We start from the raw sequence: 18,202 nt of genomic DNA, 5'->3' as shown, positions 1-18,202 counted from the left end.
GTCTTCATTTTCCCCATCTTCCCAGCAGGTGGTGTCTTGGGCCACCTCTTCCCTACAATCCCACACCTCTCCTTGACTGTGACAGCATTCAGGTCACGGTCTAGAGCAGGTAGTCAAAGCCACAGTACTTGACCCAAAAATGTAAATATGAGAGTGAAATTCCCAATACTACAACCCATGAGTAACTGATGTTAACATGTTAGCATAGTTTCAGGTATCTCTCAATGCATTTGTAGCCATTCATTTAATTGTTTGTTCAATAAAAAATTATTGAGCACTTACTATTACCAAGGCACAATTCAGGACCTAGGGATATGTGGTGAAAAAATTAAATCCCTTCTTTGTGGAGTTAATTCTAATGAGGGAAATTATAAACAGATAGACAGCAAAATTTCATGTAACTATAAGGACTACGAAGGAAAATAAAGCATGACGGATAAAGAATAAATAACTGGGGGAAGGAATAGCTTTCAGATAGGGTGAGCAAGGAAGGAGGAGGAGACATTGGAGCACATTCTTTGGCTGTTTGGGGGATAAACAGATTAGGAAAAGGGGATGTCTTCCAGCTCCAAGGCAGGAATGTGTCTGGCAGGTTAGAAAGACAGCATGAGGCCCCTGAGGACTGACTAGAGGGGCAGCGATGATGGTGGATGGGTAAGTGGTAGTGGGAGAAGGTAAAGAGTAGGATTTTGAAGTGTGATTGAAGCCTTTGAAGGTTTTGAACAAAGGACTGGTGTGATTTGCTTTATATGTTTTTTAAAAGATCAGTGTGGTGACAGTGAGAAGAATAGACTCTAAGCAGGAATAGAAGCAGGGAGATTCACAGTATGTCATGGATCACTTAGTGTTACATGTGTCAGGTAAGGCTTGGCCACAGTTCCTCAACAGTAACACTGTTGACATTTTGGGCCACATAATTCTTTTTGTGTGTGTGTGTGTAGGGGGGATGCTCTATGCATTGTAGCAAAATATCTGGCTTCTATCTACTAGAAGCCAGTAGAATCCTCCTCCCTGTTGTGACAATCAAAAATATCTCCAGAAATTGCCAAATGTTTCCTGGGGTGTCAGGGTACAGAATGTTGTATCTGAATGAGAACTACTGGGCTAGGCAATGCTGTGATAACAAAAATCTCCAAATGTCAAGTTTAATACCTGTATTTATTTTTCACTCATGCATGAGTCAAGGAGTTCTACAAGGTAATTATTTATTTAAATTGTGAGATCCTGGCTGCTTGGATCTTGTAGAACAACTGCCTGTTTTTCAGGTGTCAAATGCAGGGAAGACAGAACTAACTTTTAAATGCTGCTGCCCCAAAGTGACACCCATTGCTTCTGCTTAGTCTTCCAGCTAAAACTCATAACATAGCCCCTTCTTACTAATACGGGCTGGCAAAGATAGGGGAATGCATGACTGTTTTGTGATTAATAATGGTCTCTAGTTCTCTTCTAAGTATAGAATTACCACTGGTCTAAAACAGTTCTGAAATTCTATGGGATGGGTTTTATGAAAATCCCTTACCTTATAGCTTGGGCTCTGAGATTTGCTCTTGATTCTGTGACTCCTTGGTTCCATTCTTGGTAAAGTTTTTACTTTCCATCTTTCTTGGGGACATTTGAAGTGGGTGTTAGGGTTTTACCCTCCTTGTGAACTACATAGCTTGCATAGCCTATTTTTTTCTCTTGGAAGGTTGTGGAGCCACAAGCTTTTTAAGGCAGTATAAAACTCTTTCATAATCTCAAAAGCCTTCTTACCTTTCAGATTACTTTCATTTCCGTGTGCTGGTAACCTCCTCTGTAGTTCTTTCAGGATGTAGCTCTTACATCTGATTTATTTCTTTCCTTTCTTGTGCTCAAAGGTCATTCTCTCTCAATTTAACAGTGGGTCATTTGAGAGTATCTAGAACAGGAAGAGTAAGTTAGATGTTAAGTTTTTAATATCTATATTTATTCGAACTACTATGAAAGTAGATACAAGGTCTTTGGAGCAGGAGCATATAAATTATTACTTACAGCAATAACTGCAATGGCTCCCCCTTGGGTGAGGTGATGAGAGCTGGATAGATGTCACCTTCCATGTACCCACATCCGCACTATACATGAGGAATGCAAAACATATGCATCGAGAGTTTACATACGAAAGGGACAGCTGCACCTTCTCTCCTCAGATGAAAAGATTTTGCTCCCTAAAGTAAGCAAATTATCCTAGAAAAAGAAGGATTTTTATTCTCTAGAATGTAAATAAATGTCTACGGTGGGGGGCGTGGTAGGATAAACAGCATCCTAACTATGCCTGGAATGTTTCCATGACCCCAGGTCTCATCCCCTTTTGAAAGGTAATATGCACCTCTGGGAGGTAAATCTCGAATCCCTTCTAAGGTCTATTGGGTATTCAGTTATGTTTTAACTTCCTGTCCTTAAACCAGGTTTCAGTAAAATGTGCCCAGAAATACCTAAAATAAAAATATTCATTCCTGGACAATACCTTTAATCTAATCTTAGCCCTGAAGCTTTTCAATCTGTTGGTATCTGTAACTGAGTGTTTTTTTACTCAAAGTCTCCTTTTTTCAACTTTACAATAATAGCTTTTCATTGAAGGGATGATTTAGTTACTAATGTCAGAGCTATTTATATTTGCTAAGAAATAATAGGATAAAAGGTTTGTCCAATGATATTTTAAGCTGCTAAAATATTATTTCATTTCCAGTATATATTATACCATACTAGTGGTATTAATGTTGACGATCTTAGTATATGTATTCTAGTTACCATGTAATTTATTATATTAATTTCACAGTCACAGTTGTGTTGTATTAAAATGCTAATCAAGTAGCTCTACATTTTCAGTTACATAAACTCTTCTTACTAGAGCAGTTATTTGTATATGGGCTTAATGTGTGTTTTCTGATTGTTAAAATTAGTCAACTAATTTTTAAACAGTGACTATACCTTTTAAAATATGTTGTGCTATTGTCTATAAAAAAGCTGGTATCATATCTGAAACTGACTTCTTATATCTGGGAGAAAAGCTTTATTTTCCCCATAATATTTTAGTTGATGAGATCGCCTCTGAGTATAAGTTCTTTGTTATATCATACATTTTGACTTACTATTAAATACTTCCACACCTTTAAAATGTTCCCTTGTCTCTTTTTTTTTTTCCTAGTAGTATTATTATCTACATCATCAGCATATGGTCATTACGTACGGTGCTCTCCCTTCCCTCTTTACCTTAACCTATAGCCTTCATTCTACAAGCAGACGTAATTAATGATCACTAACAACTTAGGTTGATGTCCTTCCAGTCATTTTGGATGTCTGAAGCTTGTTTTCTAGGTATCTCAAGAAAGGCTTCCATCAACATGGAAGAAGGTGGAAAACAGACTTCTCATAAGTTCCCTTGTCTCTTAATTCTCTTTTCCTCAATTAGTGCTTGCCTTTTGGTTGTTGAATCTACAGGAATTCTTCCTGGTGCAACTGAATTCCCTTGGTCTGCTGACAACCCTCCTGCCTTCCTACATCCAGTTTCATGCCACCCTGTGATATGCTTTATGGAAGCGCCTGTGTCACTGCAGCACACACAGCCAAGCTCTTTCCTCCAATTACCTCTTAGCCACCGTTCAGGCCTAGGAGTCTACATGCTGCTGGTGGTCTCTGCTTTCTGGAGAACAGGTCTGAGGAATGGCTCGTGTAGCTCCTAGACGTCCTCAGGGCCTTTTGGACAGGAAATTATAAGGTTTGGAGTATCAGGACCAGTGTTCTGGGATGGTCCCAGGCTTTTGGTGAACCTTTCCTTAGGTCCTCAGTATACCTTGGAGGGATATGGGTAGAAGAGGTACAAAAATGGGTCTTTCAAATTGTGGTGCCTAAGAAAGGACCACCTGTCTCATGGGTCTAAAGGTGTTTCTGGCATAAGTATTCTGATAAATATCAATATGGGATTTCATGCTGAAGGCATTTCCATGTTCAGTACTTGTATCCAATTTCTTTCTTGGTTGTGTGTTTTTATATAAAATGATGTATGGGCTCACAATGGAAGGTTTTATCACAATCATTATACTCATTATGACTGTCTGTTTGTATAGGTACATTGTAGACTAATTTCTGGAAGGTTTCATACCTGCATTGCATTCATAGGATTTCTCCCCCATATTTGTTTGGTCATGTTTTTTGAGCTGTGATTCCAAGTGGGAGATTTTCAATACTTTTCTCAACATTTGTCAAGTTTCTCCATTCTGTATCTTTATGTTCTCTGATAATCAGTAAAGGTTGACTTTCAGATGAAGGATTTCCCATATTTTTTTTACAGTCTTAGAGTTTTTCGATTACCTGAGCTCCCTCTGTTGTAACAAAACCACCTTATTTTCAAAGTCTCTTTCATGTGCATTAATGTCAAGAGAGATTTTCAAACTTCCAATCTTCTGATGCTGAATAAGGTTCTAATTATGGACTTGTTCATTGTGTTGTAAGGGTCTAGTCAAGAAAACAAAAACAACACTAAGTATTTCTAAAGAAGGAACTTAACATAGGGAACTGATTAATTGCATGGGAGGACTGAAAAACTGAAGAGGGACACTGATACAACACAGAGTCAATAATATCAGGAAGCAGTGTTTCTCTAGGCTGGAGAACAGTGGGAAGAGGTTAGGGATATGGTAAGTTAGAAACACAAAGGAGAGACCTATATAGCAGGGACACAGACTTCCAGAGGGGTCATTCATTGTCTGGCTGCTGCTGGCAGATCAAAGGAGGGGGCCATTAAAGGTAGGGCTCAGATATCTGAGGAAGGCTTACTGTGGCTGATGCTGATGCTGTGAGTGGCTGTGATCAGACTGGTTCTGGATATGCCAAAAGAAACTAGAGACTGAGAACCAACTATTGCTTTGGGGATGAAGTACCAAGGCTGGAACCAAAGTCCCTTTTCTATCCTCTTGCCTTCTGGCCTCCTTATAGTGACTCCTACTGAAAGTTCCTGACAAGAAATCTTAGCTTCAGCATTATGATTCTAATGAATCTAATGAAAATAACTTGTCCCAAGTATTCGGGTCATTCCTTTCTCTACCTCCAATGAATTTATGGTCTTCGATGTTGACAGAGTCTTGTCTAGATGAAGGTAAGTCCATTTTTTGGCCCATATAGAGCAGCCACCATGGCTACTTTTTAAAATGAGGAACCATTAGCACGTAGGAAAGAGACAAGCTGCCAGCAATAGAACATGTCATGTTTTCTACCTGATTATTGGAGGCCCCCTCTCTAGTAGATGCCCTCTGAAGAACATTCATATGGGACAAATAGATTTTCACACTCTGTGCCCATTACAAAGATTCATCCACACATCTTTTCTCCAGATGTTCACCTCACGAGTCTTCCAACCTGTTCTTTCCAAATCCTTGACAATCCAGTCAACCTATTAGCCATTGCCAATGTATCAGGATAAGTCTATACTTCTGGCCATCCCACAAACCAAAGTAGATAATCATGTATAATTCAAAATCCTTCTCCCTGGTAGAATTTCCCTTTATCACTGATTTTCAAGGACACTCCTGAGTGGGACTGTGAGGCTGCAAAAATCTACTTCCTGGGTGGGCTACAGTGGCTCAGCAGGCAGAGTTCTCACCTGACCTGCCATGCCAGAGACCCGAGTTCAATTTCTGGTGCCTGCCCATGCAAAAAAAAAAATTCTACTTCCTGTTGGTTGTAGCATATAGTACAGAACCATTTATAAAAATCTGATTTTATAAGATGTGAAAATCTCTGGATTTTCCTTCTCTGTCAGTTGTTCATGGGAACTTTCCATGAAGACATAGGTGTAGTGTGAGGATGCAAAGAAAATAGAGAAGGAACAGTTGTCATAAAAATATCAGCCACCTTTCATGCAATTTATTTCTGCTTTCTGGACTGGCTTGAGCCTGAGGCCTTACACATGATTTCTATTTGATGCTGGATTGCTGTAATACATGCCACATCTGATGGTTTGGAATATCAGAAAACACACAGTTATCTCAGAGAAAATTATCACTTGACGTCTCATGGAGGGCAATTCAACAGGACCTAGTGAAAAAGGAAATGGTTTTCAAAAGAATGACTTTGTACATAAGAGAGTCATGTTTTTACTCCCAACCCCTATGGGCCTGTACTGCATTTCTTTCATGGGGTCTGCCAGAGCTCTATACAACATTCCCATTTTTCTTAGACAGTATAAGTATTGTTAGAAATGCTGTGTTAAAAGGCTCAAGTGGCAGACTGGCTTGGATTAAAACGCAGGCCAACTGCAAACTCTACTTTTGCTTTGGGTTCCACTCAAGACTCTTAGCCTTTTGTGTTGCTCTGTAATTGGTAAGAATAGCACACTCCAAAATGAGCTACGGTTTCAAGAATACAAAGAGAATACAATTATTTTGCCTCTCTTTTAATAGTATAAGGTGAAGATGTAGCAATTTGTTTTTCACTTTGCAGGAAATGTACCAATCACTAGATCTCTAGAAACACCAGTGAAGTGAAGTACTGATCCCTGAAATTTCATAGGCTTTAACTCTCCCACCTTATAACTATGTGTGGCTTAGGAGATCATTTAAAGTCCTTCCTGCTTCCTATTCATCAGGTCCAATTTTCTTAATGACATCAATGTTGAAGCAATGTGGTATTGTATGGGATTTCACTATGATCCAGACCTGGGCAGATTAGAGTTTCATAGAGAACAGGAGAGTTGATTTGATTATAAAGCAGCCTTTGACCCTGTTAGGTAAAAACAAGTTGCTTTTCATTTTCCTCAGAAATGGTTGAGAAGAAAAAAAACAATTGCAATACAATAGCTGCATGCCAGGTACCAGGGTCTTTGATAAGTTCCTCCAATAAAGATACTGTTTCTAGAACAGCAGCTATAATTGGTGATATCACCTGAATAAATTAATGTTAGTCTTAGTCATTTGCCAAGATCCATCTGCTTTCTGCTGGAGGTTCTAAACTCTGTAATTCCCCCAGGTATGTGTAATATTCTATAATATTCTGGTAGGGAGAGGAATTTTTAGGAGCGTCCATTTGGGCCTGCTTTTCATAACAGCTTTTATTCTATGAGGTAGAGGGCCAATGTGGAGATTCTGCTGGCTGCTGAATAAGTCCATTTAAATTATGTACCCAGATATGGGGGATATAACCGGCACATAGGTCCTTGGATCCACTAAGTTTATTGTGATACAGATTCAAACACCTTTATTAAAACATTGTAATATAGAATGAAAACACCATTTATCAAATGACCATTATATGCCCCATTTGACTTGTAAAATATTAGGGCATCTTGGATCTCCAGAGTAAACATTAATTTGGAGCCTATGTTTGAAAGTCTAGGCATTTCCATTTCTCCACATACCAGTCATCAAAGTAAATGGTAGTACATCTCTTGGGCCAGACTAGGAGAAAGATTTATAATATATACTGATGACAGTTATTCCGGATCATGCATCAAGAAGAACTAGCTGCCACTTTATTCAAGGACTCCAGATCTGAGAACTTTCATCCATCTGTTGACTAGACCAGTAGCTGTGACTTCAATTGTAGTGACTCAATTATGATTTTGGGCCATCAGATCTAGTTTTGTTTTGTTATATAGATGAATTAATATTTAGTTGGTTTTCAGTATATTTCATTTTTAAAGACACCATGCTCTATTAGCTTCTGGCGAAAAAAAACACATGGTCAAAATATTCAGATTATGAATTCATTCTTCATTCATATTGCAATTAATTACCAGCTCCTTCTCACTGGACATTAAGCACAGTCAATTGTCCATTACACTCTGGGAAACCATAATTTCCTTTGAAATCAGGATGACCATCTCAGTGATGGCCTAACCCTCTATCATCCTCTGGCCTATTGAGAAGGGCCACCAAGGATAATAATTTATCCTAATATATTTCTCAGTGTCTTATTGAAGGGTTTAATGGGAGTAGGGGTGTGGAAGTGCAGGATGCACAAGATAACCCCATTCTAACTTTACTATCTTCCCGAGTCTTTGCATCAATTTCTTTGCTTAATGAGAAAAACATTTTAATATCTTAACTAATTGAATGATTGACTGTGGACTACCTTGGGTTCATGTTTCAGTCAATAGAACAAGAAAACTTTAGAAATATTTCCAGATGAGCGAGGTAACAAATTAAATGCAACATCTTTGATATGTTCACCAAATGATATGTTCCATAAAAGCAGACCCTTTAAGTCTTGCATTCCTATTTGGCTGAAAATCCTTAGAATTCATACCCATACTTATTTCTGAGGTTTATGTCCATATAAACTTTCAAAGTATCCTAACTTTTTAGAAGTAGAAGCTATATCTTCAATGGTTACTTTGTATTTTCCTCTTAGAGAATGCTGCAATGTGAGCCTAATGATAGGTCTTGGTTAGGGTTGATCTTGAGGAAAATAGCCAAACCCTTACAATACAACTGTATACGTGGGTCCTTAAGCAAGGAAAGTTTATTATCTTCAGACAACAGAAGTGGCTGCTTCTGCTGGTAAGGAAGACACATCAGCATTAGGGCATTCAAAATATCTCAGTTTTAACTTTAGATATACTCATTCTACCTCTCAAAATCCTATCCCTTTTCAATCCATGACCTACCTTTCACATAATAGAAAAGTGAATTCAACTTATGTTATATTTATACAACCTGAAAAATTAAACTTTTGGTCTGTTTTTTAGTGAGGCTAGCTTTGAGGCTATAAGAAATGAGATTCTTTTTGGGCCACTATAGAAACTCTGATTTTCTAAGCTCTGATCTAAGATTTCAAAGCCTAAAGCTTGTCTTTTTTTTTTTTTCTTCTTTTTGGTAACAGAGCAATAAGAAGTATCCCTCTCTCACCAGTGTTATGTGTGTGTGTGTTTTTATAATCATTACATAAGGGTAACATGTAGTCACCACTAAGTATCCTAAGGCACTTGTTTCGGTAGAACTTCACAACCAATCACAGATGGTCATTTAATTAATTGCGATATCACTGTAAATCATGGATTACTAGCATCCATTGCCATTGGCAAGGAGCTCAGTTTTATTTTCAAGGTCAACAATAAAATGAAACCTTTTTAGATTCTTATTTTGAGGGCCTGTTTCCTAGGACCCTTCTTGGTACAGCTTACTATATCATTCAGAGTCCAGACAAGAAAACAGAAACCATACTAATAATTTGAACAGAGAGAGTTAAATATATGGAACTGATTAAACAATTGTTGCTATCATTCTAAAAATAGCAAAAGAAGTAAGATGTTCTAGTTTGAAAGCTGCCAGAATGCAGTATACAAGAACGTGTCCAAATTAAGGCAGCAACAGGAGGTTACCGTCACTCAAGGAGGCCAATGTGTTAGGAACACTTCTATCAGCTGGGAAGTCACAGGGCTATCATCTGCTGGTCCCTTGCTCCTGGACTCTGTTGCTTTCAGCCTCTGTTCCTGTGGGAATTTCTCACTTTGCTTCTCTGGGGCTGGCTTTCATCTCTTGGCTTCCCTTGGCTCTCTCCAGATTCTGGCTTGCTTTACATCTCATGATGTCTGCTGAGCTCCAAGCATCTCCAAACATCTGTGTCTCTGTTCTCTGTGTCTACATCTGGGACAGCTGTGCTCTGAAGTGTTTATCAGCTCTCTCTTTGTAGGCTCTGAGGCTTCTGTCACTTCTGGCTCTCTTCCTCTCTCTAAATTGTTTTCCCCTTTAAAGAATTCCAGTAAACTAATCAAGGCCCACCTGGAATAAGTGGAGTCACTTTTCCATCTAAAATCAAAATATCACACCCACAAATGGGCATGCCACATCTCCCTGGAAATAATCTAATCATAAGTTTCCAACAAACACTATTGAATCAGAATTAAAAGAAATGACTGCCCCCACATTCAATGCCTCCAGATTGAATCAGATTCAAACATGGCTTTTCTGGTATACATAATCTTTTCAAACCAGCACATGAGGGAACAAACACAAAGATTATGACTGCAGGATTAACTATTACCTATAGGGTAGAAGGTCCAAAGAAAAGGGGCTGGCATTATCAGAACCTGGAAGCTCAGAGGAGTGATCCCATAGCACTGAGACTCTAAGCCCTGAGAAAGGGACACTAATTGTCTGCTCCTAATACTTCATGAGCTTGGATGAGGTAAGTCATGGGGCTCAGGCTCAGTCTCTGAAGAGGGGCACTGTCTGGATTCTGCTGATAACCATTAAGAGGGTACAGTGAGGCTGCTTCCAAAATAGCTGAAAGAAATCAGAGACTGTCATCATGGTAGGGTGAGGAGACTTTGTTGGGTCAATGCTGCCAGTAATAGTTGCATGAAGAAAGAAGCAAATCCTTTCTCTACTTCTCTCCCCCTATTAACACCTTTGAGCGTCCCCTTTTAGGACAACCTAACAGACAGCCAAATGGCAAATACAGTTTGTAGATTCCTAGCTCCAAAATCCCAAATAATAGCAAAGAAGGGTGGATTTGGTGCTTAGAGACAGTAACAATAATCAGAATGCCCACTATAATTCTATTTATAAGGGTTTGTTCCAACATGCATTTTCTCATATTTGGAATTAGGTGTTGATTTCCCAGATCAAGTAACCTCATTAGGACTTTTTTGAAAGTCTTCTCTTTACTAATATTGATTCCGAATTACATTTCATACGCTTTTTTATAGGAGGCATATCTATAGGGCATTTTTCTTCAAGGAAGAGTTTCCATATCAAGAATAAATGTGCGAATTTATTTTTTTTCTAATACAGTATCTCTCTCCATCAGCATTTTGCTGTTGATGAACACATCAAAATTTCATTAATTAACAGGTTGAATGACAGACTTGCCTTCCCTGGCATCTCTCTATCGTCAAATCATTGACTCCTCAGACTTGTTCTGGGTAGTTCTGGCTTGGAAATTCTTTTTCTGTTGCTTTAAACTCTTCTTGCTCCAACTGGTTTAATCATATGGTTTAATCTGCCAGTTACTCACTGAAATGACATCATCATATCTCTGACCAAGTCCTTTGGGCCCAAAGGAACTGCCACGACTTCCTAAAATCTACAGTCACATTCTTGATTGACATTAATCCCTATGATTTGTTCATTTGCTGCTGCTCTTGAGGAATGGCAAAGACCCATCAAGGCAGAGTTACGGGGCACTGCCTTCCTTTCTAGTTTCGTGCAGGACTAAGGTAATTGTGCCATTAAAGTCATCTTTAATTTCATTTTCAATTATTTAGAGTATAGAAGAAATATCTTTTCCAAATTTCTGAGGCCTCAAATTATCTTTAATTTTTTTCTTGTGAATTGACACTTTCCTGAGCTCATTGATTCTTATATCTTACTAGTTGTGGTCAATTAGTATCTAACATGCATTATTAAGGTTTTATATTTTAGTGACTTTGCTTTGACTTACACGTTCATTATGCATATATTATTTGTTCAAGTTATCATGTCTTCAATTTCATCAGATGATTTACTATTATACAATATGACTCTATATTGTTCTATTCTCTGGAAATAACTTTCTCACTGCTTGCCACCTACAACTAAGTTGATGTCACATATTTTTGTTTTTTATTACAACAGTATCACACTTTTGTTGCAAAAGTGTTTTATTTGTCAGGTTAAACTATTTTCTATGCTAGTAATTAACAAACTATAAACTTCCATGATAAACATAAAAGTTTGTTTTTGATTTTACAAAGTCTTTTGTAGGTCCAGTAGCTACCTTTCAAGTAAATAACTCAAGAATTCAGACCCGGGTTCATTTCCCAGTCCCTGCCCATATAAAATAAAAATAATAAATAAAATGTTTTAAAAAAGAATTCAGACAACTTGTGTCTTGCTAACCTGTCATTTAGAACATGTGACTTCCAGGTCACTGCTACAGGGGCAGAAAGAGCTGGGAGACTTTTTAAACACTTCAACATGGAGGAGTAACCGATCACTTTTGTTCAACACCCATTATGCAGAATTAGTCATTTGCCCTGAGCACTGGGGAATAGTAGATGCCTCTGCATTACTGCTCTCCATATTTATATTTTACTGATCTTCACTTGCATTTCTTTATTTACAAATGAGTTTAAGTATGTTTAATTATGTTTATTTGCCGTTTGGATTTCTTTGATGTTAAATTTCTGTTCATGTACCCTGCTCAAGTTTTTATTTTTAATTGGGTATCTTGGTTAGATTTTCCAGTTGGCTCATATAATGACCCTTGATGCCATAATGAAAAGAACCTACCTTGCAGCCATAATCTTTTGTTCTTCGTGTTCTTCTTTTTATAGGCAGTTGAGGCAACAGTTTGACAACTAATCATTGGATTCTGTCTTAGCTCCCTTCTTCCTCCTTTTCCCAGATGAGTGAGAAATAATTAACTATCTTACAGGTTGGCTATGGATTTTTAAGACTAGTACAATTTTAACAGCTTATGGGATAAAATAACCTTGTGCTCCATAATGTTTGTAGGAAAGTCACATAGGAATTTGTTTTTTTGTTTTTTTTTTTTCTTTTTCTTTTTCAGATGAATTTCAAATGGCTTTAGGACAGACTATCAATCTTTTATGCTAGTTATACTAAATTATCTCAATGATAGATATATATCATCTGATTACAATATTTCTTTAATATTGAAGGGTCCTTAAGAGTCAAAGAGAGCCTGTCTTATTTTTATTATTATTTCTTATTAAATTGTACCCATATTTGCTTAACAAAAATTAGAAATGCCCATATTTGATATAAAACAGTTTTCTTACTTTAAAAATAATAGCTAATAGTGTATACCCTACTATTAGTATTAACTAATATAGTATTAAAATTTTCAAAACTCTACTTTATACTTATCAGTTCAGTTTGCTGAAAGTACCTGCAAGGTATACCGCATTGTATAATGAAAGAGGCATTGAAGAGATGACTTGTAATTTAGGAAATATATTGTATCATAGTTTTGATAGAGAACCCTAGGAATAATTCATATCAATTTCATTCAAAATTATGAGACTTCTTGCTCGCTGATGAAGCAGATATGACAGCATAATGGTGATGTTAGATGCCATCATGCACATACACAGATGTCTCCAGGCATCACTCTATTTCCAAAAGAACCTTCTGTGTCTTCCCAACTCAAGGGACAGTCCTCCCTGTGCATTCCAGTTTACTTAAATGTATGCATTTTGTCTAGGAAAAAATTTCTCTTTTAAAAATTTATTGGGCACTCTAGGCATTTACTTGCATTATTTAAATACAATATGTACTTAATTTATTTGGCAAAGCCAAAAAATAATTTGTTCTAGAGTTCAGTGAAGCTTCTCCTTATGTATTATGGTCTGATTGGTATAAAGGTCAGTCTAATTCTAAATATAAATCCTCTGAGATACTGCATTTTAGCAATTCAAGTGAATAGACATAGATTCTCTATGGCTCGTTTAGGTACCACAGTTTCAAACATTAGCAAGTAGATAGTGCCATCCTACTCCTTTTTCTATACGCTTGTAAAAAATGCCCACAATAGTTTTACAGAATATTGTTTTCTTATAGAACGATTTAACTCCCTTATGTGTTATACTTTTTGCCAAACCTAATTTTGATGTATTCCTTTTGGGTGCATATGTGGTGCTTTTTTGTCATGTTATTTTTAACCAAGTATAAGAGACCACCAACTTGGACAACTTTGCACTTAGGGAACATAACATTTTCATGTTGTATAGTGTAAAACGTATACTGGTAGCCTTTAGGAACTTTAGACAAGTCGCCTTGAGAAAAATCATAGGATACCTTTATTCTAGAGGAGGTAGAATTTGCATGTGTGTGTGATTAAAAGATCTCTAATGTCCTTTCAGGTACTAAAGCTGCTTCAGTCTATGATACTGTAGTTTTCAAATACTCAAGTCTTCCTAGGATTGGACTAAGTCATCTTCCTGTAAAGCCCATAATCAAGTGATCAGGAAAAACATTCTTTAGATATCATGAGATTTCTTAGAAACGGAGGTCATATTAACCTCATTGAGTCTTCTGTATAATTGCTTAAGTTGTTATGAGTCAAATTGACATGCTTGCCTTAGCCCAGATTCTTAGGAATAAGAAATTAGATACATTTCAAACTGCTGAAGAGTTACATGCAGTTTGGAAAAGAAAACTATATAAATAATAAAAAAAACAAAACAAGCAGAGGGGTTCTGGAGAGATGGTGGCCCATTTATAACATCCTTTTCTACCTCTACTTTGAATTATAATCTATCCACTGGCACAGTTACCAGGGCCAGTGGGCAGGTGGAGCCTGGCAATTGTATGAGAGTGGTGGTCTTTCTAATTTTCAGAAAAGGAGAAAAGAAATGGTACTGGGGCTTAGGGCTTACCTCTCCCATGAGACTGACTAAAGCTTGGAAAGGACAGTAGAGATCTCTGAGGCACAAGTCAAGATTCTGTGGTTCCTGGAAAAGCTATCCTGCTTAGACCCACTGACCCCTGACAGAAAGGACAGCACTATCTACAGGAAAGTTTGTGGAAAGAGGACCTGCTAAACTCCTTAGTCTCTTTTTTACAGAAGAGATGAACTGATGCCTTTAACTTAATCCCACCCTGAGGTTAGCAGATGCCAGATTCACATCTGCAGGTAGAGCAAACAAGAGGCTTCTTTCTTTTTCATATAAAGTTGCCTTTACATGAGAATGGCAGCTTTACCAGTTCTCAGATTGCCAGTATACAGAGGCAGAGAATGGAAGGTAAATGGAGAGGAAAAAGGAGAGAAGCAAATAATAAACTTTTGTTATTTTTGTCTCCCTAGCCTGCAGGGAAGAAAAATACTGAATGTTACTCAATGCCTACCATATAAAGCTTTACTTAAAAATGGCTAGAACCATGAGTATCTAAAGGGGAAAAATGAGCAACATACATTAGAGCTCCAGATTCCCAAACACAAAGTAAGAAGAGAGAGCAGCCAAAACGTTGACCCATGGTGAAATAGGAATCATGAAGGAGACAACAGAAACTTTAACAAAACATAATTAGATGTGTGAAGACATAAGATGACTTTAAAGGACCTGATATATTTATGGTTGAAGAGATATGATGTCCGCAATTTGCTGTAAAATACACTATTGGGTTTAGAGGTTGTAGGGGGTATGCAGATGAAGCAATATTGTCATGTTCTGGTAGTTGCTGAGGCTGGGTTATGGATCTGTATTGAGGTATAATTATGCTACTCCCTTAACTTATGTATACATGTGAAAATTTGCATAATAATACCTTAAAAGTTATCTTGAAGTATAGAATGATTACTACTGAAAACCAATATAATGGCCTGGAAGATAAAATAGAAGAAATGGCTAAAATTTCAGAGCAAAAAGACATTGAAGTCATAAAGGAAAAGATTAGAGACTTGGGAAACTGCTGGATAATGGAAATTTAGAAGGAGAATAATGAATATGCGGGGGATTATAACAATTAAAGAAGTGACAAAAGAAATTTTCCATAATTTGAAGAATGATTTTAGGCTGTTGATTGAAAGGGTTCACTGGTCCCAGGCAGGATTGATGTTAAATGACATATTTAGACATAGCCTGGTGAAGTTTCTGATTCATTAAATAAAATTCATTTGATTCATTAAATAAAGAGAAAAAATTCCAAACAGAAGACAAAAATTACATACAAAGAAAAAATACCAAACAAACATTGGATTTCTTATCTTTAATGTTGGAAGCTAAAAGAAGACTGTAAAAACTTCTGCTGCCTACTGAAAGGAAAGGCTTGCAATATATGAAACATGCAGATGAGATATAACTCACTTGTCAGGAAATATGAGTCAATAAGCAGGGACTCAGAGAATAAAAGGCTCAGACAGCCTGTCCAAAGAAAATACTTGAGCAAGGATTCCAACCAAATGACAAATGAATCATGACAGAGGCCCTAGGAGAACAGAAGACAAAGAGGGGAAGAAACATTAATGAGGCTAAAATGAGGGATATGAAAGTAGAAGAGGCATGATGCGAAGCAAACCTAATGAGGACTGCAATGAAAAGTGCTAAATCATTTCAGTGTGTTCAAGGATCTAGAGGGAGGGGAGGGACAGAAGTAAGAGACTACAAGAGCTTGTGTGGCATTGGAAATGGGGAGAAAGAAGAGGTATTGACACCCCAAGTCTCATCTTACTGGGTGGAAAAAGAAACAGGGGAGTAAAGCCATGGAGTAGGGAGAAAAAGTTGGCATCTTGTTTTGTATCCTATAAAAAGATTATATATCTTTTTTATATGATGTGGAAACTTTGCAAAAAATATAGCATGTGATTGGTTAAAAGTAAATAGTAATGAAAACTTAAAAGTAGAGGTCTTGTAGGGGGCATTTTCAGTTTCAATAAACTTAAAAATAAAAAATAAGGTGAAATATTTTAATTCTAAGTATTACAGTAGTCTCAAACTTAAGTTTGAGTAAATAAGAGTAAAAATAAGAGTAAAAATAATAAGAGTAAAAATGCCAACACTGGCAGTAAAGTGCTGCCCATGTGCAAAGCAGTAATCTAAGTTAATTACATTCACTATCTTGTCTCAATACTATAGTGTGGGTCCCATTTCAGAAATAAGCAAACTGAGGCTCAGAGAGTGATTTTGACTTCCTAAGCCTCAGTTTCTTCATCTATGATATAGGACTAAAAATAGTACTTAGTATGATCATGGGGAGTTGTATTAGTCAAAATATGCGAAATTATGTTGTATGAATAAATTAACTTCCAAGTTTCAATGGCATAATGCAGTAAAGGTCAACTCTGTGCTTATGCTAAATGTACATTTTAAATTGGTGGGACACTCTGTACCGTGCCATCACAGGGCAAGCTAGGCTAAGCTGGAGCAGAAGCAAGCATGGATAATAGAACTTCTCATGAATGCTTGAGTCTATTGGCCACAGCAAGTCTTCTGGCCCTGCCTTCGTGCAAGGGAGCTGGGAAATATAGTCTTCTATGTGTGTCCATGAAGAGGAGGAAACCATCTATTAACGAGCACTAGTAATATATGTTACAGGGGATACAAGATGTTCATTGTAAAGCATTTTGCATAGTGACTACCACATGTAAAATTGCTTGATAAAAGAAGTATTTGAATATAATTAAAATATTACCTACTTAGGATCAGACTTGCTTGACTGCATTCAGTCAAAAGATATATATTTAAATATGTGGTAACAGTCATAACAGTCATAAATATTATAAGATATAAGGGAAGTGGGCCATAGAAATTGCATGCTAATTCAAAAAATTGACATTGTGAAGTAGAAGAGAAAGAGGTGCCACATTATTTTTTGCACATTGATAATAGGTAAAATGAATTTCTCAAAAGTGTATACATTTCACATAGGTATATCCAAGATAAGCAAATTTCTATGAGAAAAGAAAGAATGAAAAACATGTTTCTCTTTCTAATGTAAGAGTTCAGAAAAGCAGGACAAATTAAAACATAAAGAAAACTCTCAAGAAACAGAGGCCAAAAGTTTTAGATATTAAAATAGATATTCCCAGGTACCAATGCCATTAATGATAAACATATGCTTAAGAAATCAAAGTGGAAAAATTGAATAAAAGAAAGCTACTCATAAATGTCTTTTTTTTCTGCTGAGTCAGGGTAAAGTGGTTTAAAAAGTAAGGGAAAATAATGATGAATATAAAAGCAAGAGATTTACATCTGAGTCTGTACAACTAAAATATGATTGGGGAATCTTGGAACAAGAACTCCAGCTAGGTTAGATGACAATGAGAAAAAAAATTTTGGAAAATTTAGGTATTTAAACAACTCTTTCAAATACAACATCAAGAATGGGGGTATATATGTAAATGTGTGTGTGTATTGCAAAAAGACAGAGGTAGGGAGGTAATAAGAAAGCTGGATGTCAATTGAAGAGTGAAGACATAGGCAACCAAAAAAAAGATATTGCAGCCTGGGGTCTGAGCAGCAGAGGCTACAGCTGTGGGGAGAGGCCATGCCTCTGACCTCTGTGGAGCTCTACACTAATTTTGTGGGGGCTGCCAGCGCTGGTATTTGACTGCCTTTTTCAACAGCACAAAGGGGAAGGGTGAAATGTCCAACACAGTAAAACAGCGACTGTTAAACAAAGCATGTTAGTGATATTTAATAATAGTGATAGGAAAGGATATTAGAAACGAAGGGTTAGCACATCTGCAGGCAGAAATTAAAGATTTTTCCAATACTCTTCTTGCTAGGGAGCAAAGAGACACATTT

The 18,202-nt window shown here is 37.0% G+C and overlaps 1 protein-coding gene across 1 annotated transcript in view; it reads right to left on the bottom strand.

Annotated features, from left to right (window-relative positions):
* Positions 1–18,202, bottom strand: part of LOC143686924 (uncharacterized) — a 103,664-nt gene that overhangs the window by 54,114 nt on the left and 31,348 nt on the right. The window contains exons 5-6 of the mRNA XM_077163375.1: positions 12,225–12,329; positions 1,753–1,897 (exon numbers count right to left, since the gene is read on the bottom strand). Of these exons, the coding sequence (XP_077019490.1) occupies positions 1,884–1,897; positions 12,225–12,329 (119 nt within the window). The 3' untranslated portion in view covers positions 1,753–1,883. The remainder of the gene's footprint in view (positions 1–1,752; positions 1,898–12,224; positions 12,330–18,202) is intronic.

The sequence above is a fragment of the Tamandua tetradactyla genome, chromosome 1 (assembly GCF_023851605.1).
Source record: "Tamandua tetradactyla isolate mTamTet1 chromosome 1, mTamTet1.pri, whole genome shotgun sequence".
NCBI classification, from domain to species: Eukaryota; Metazoa; Chordata; class Mammalia; order Pilosa; family Myrmecophagidae; genus Tamandua; species Tamandua tetradactyla.
The sequence above is the reverse complement of the archived record's forward strand: the minus strand, read 5'-3'. Positions and strand labels throughout refer to the sequence as shown.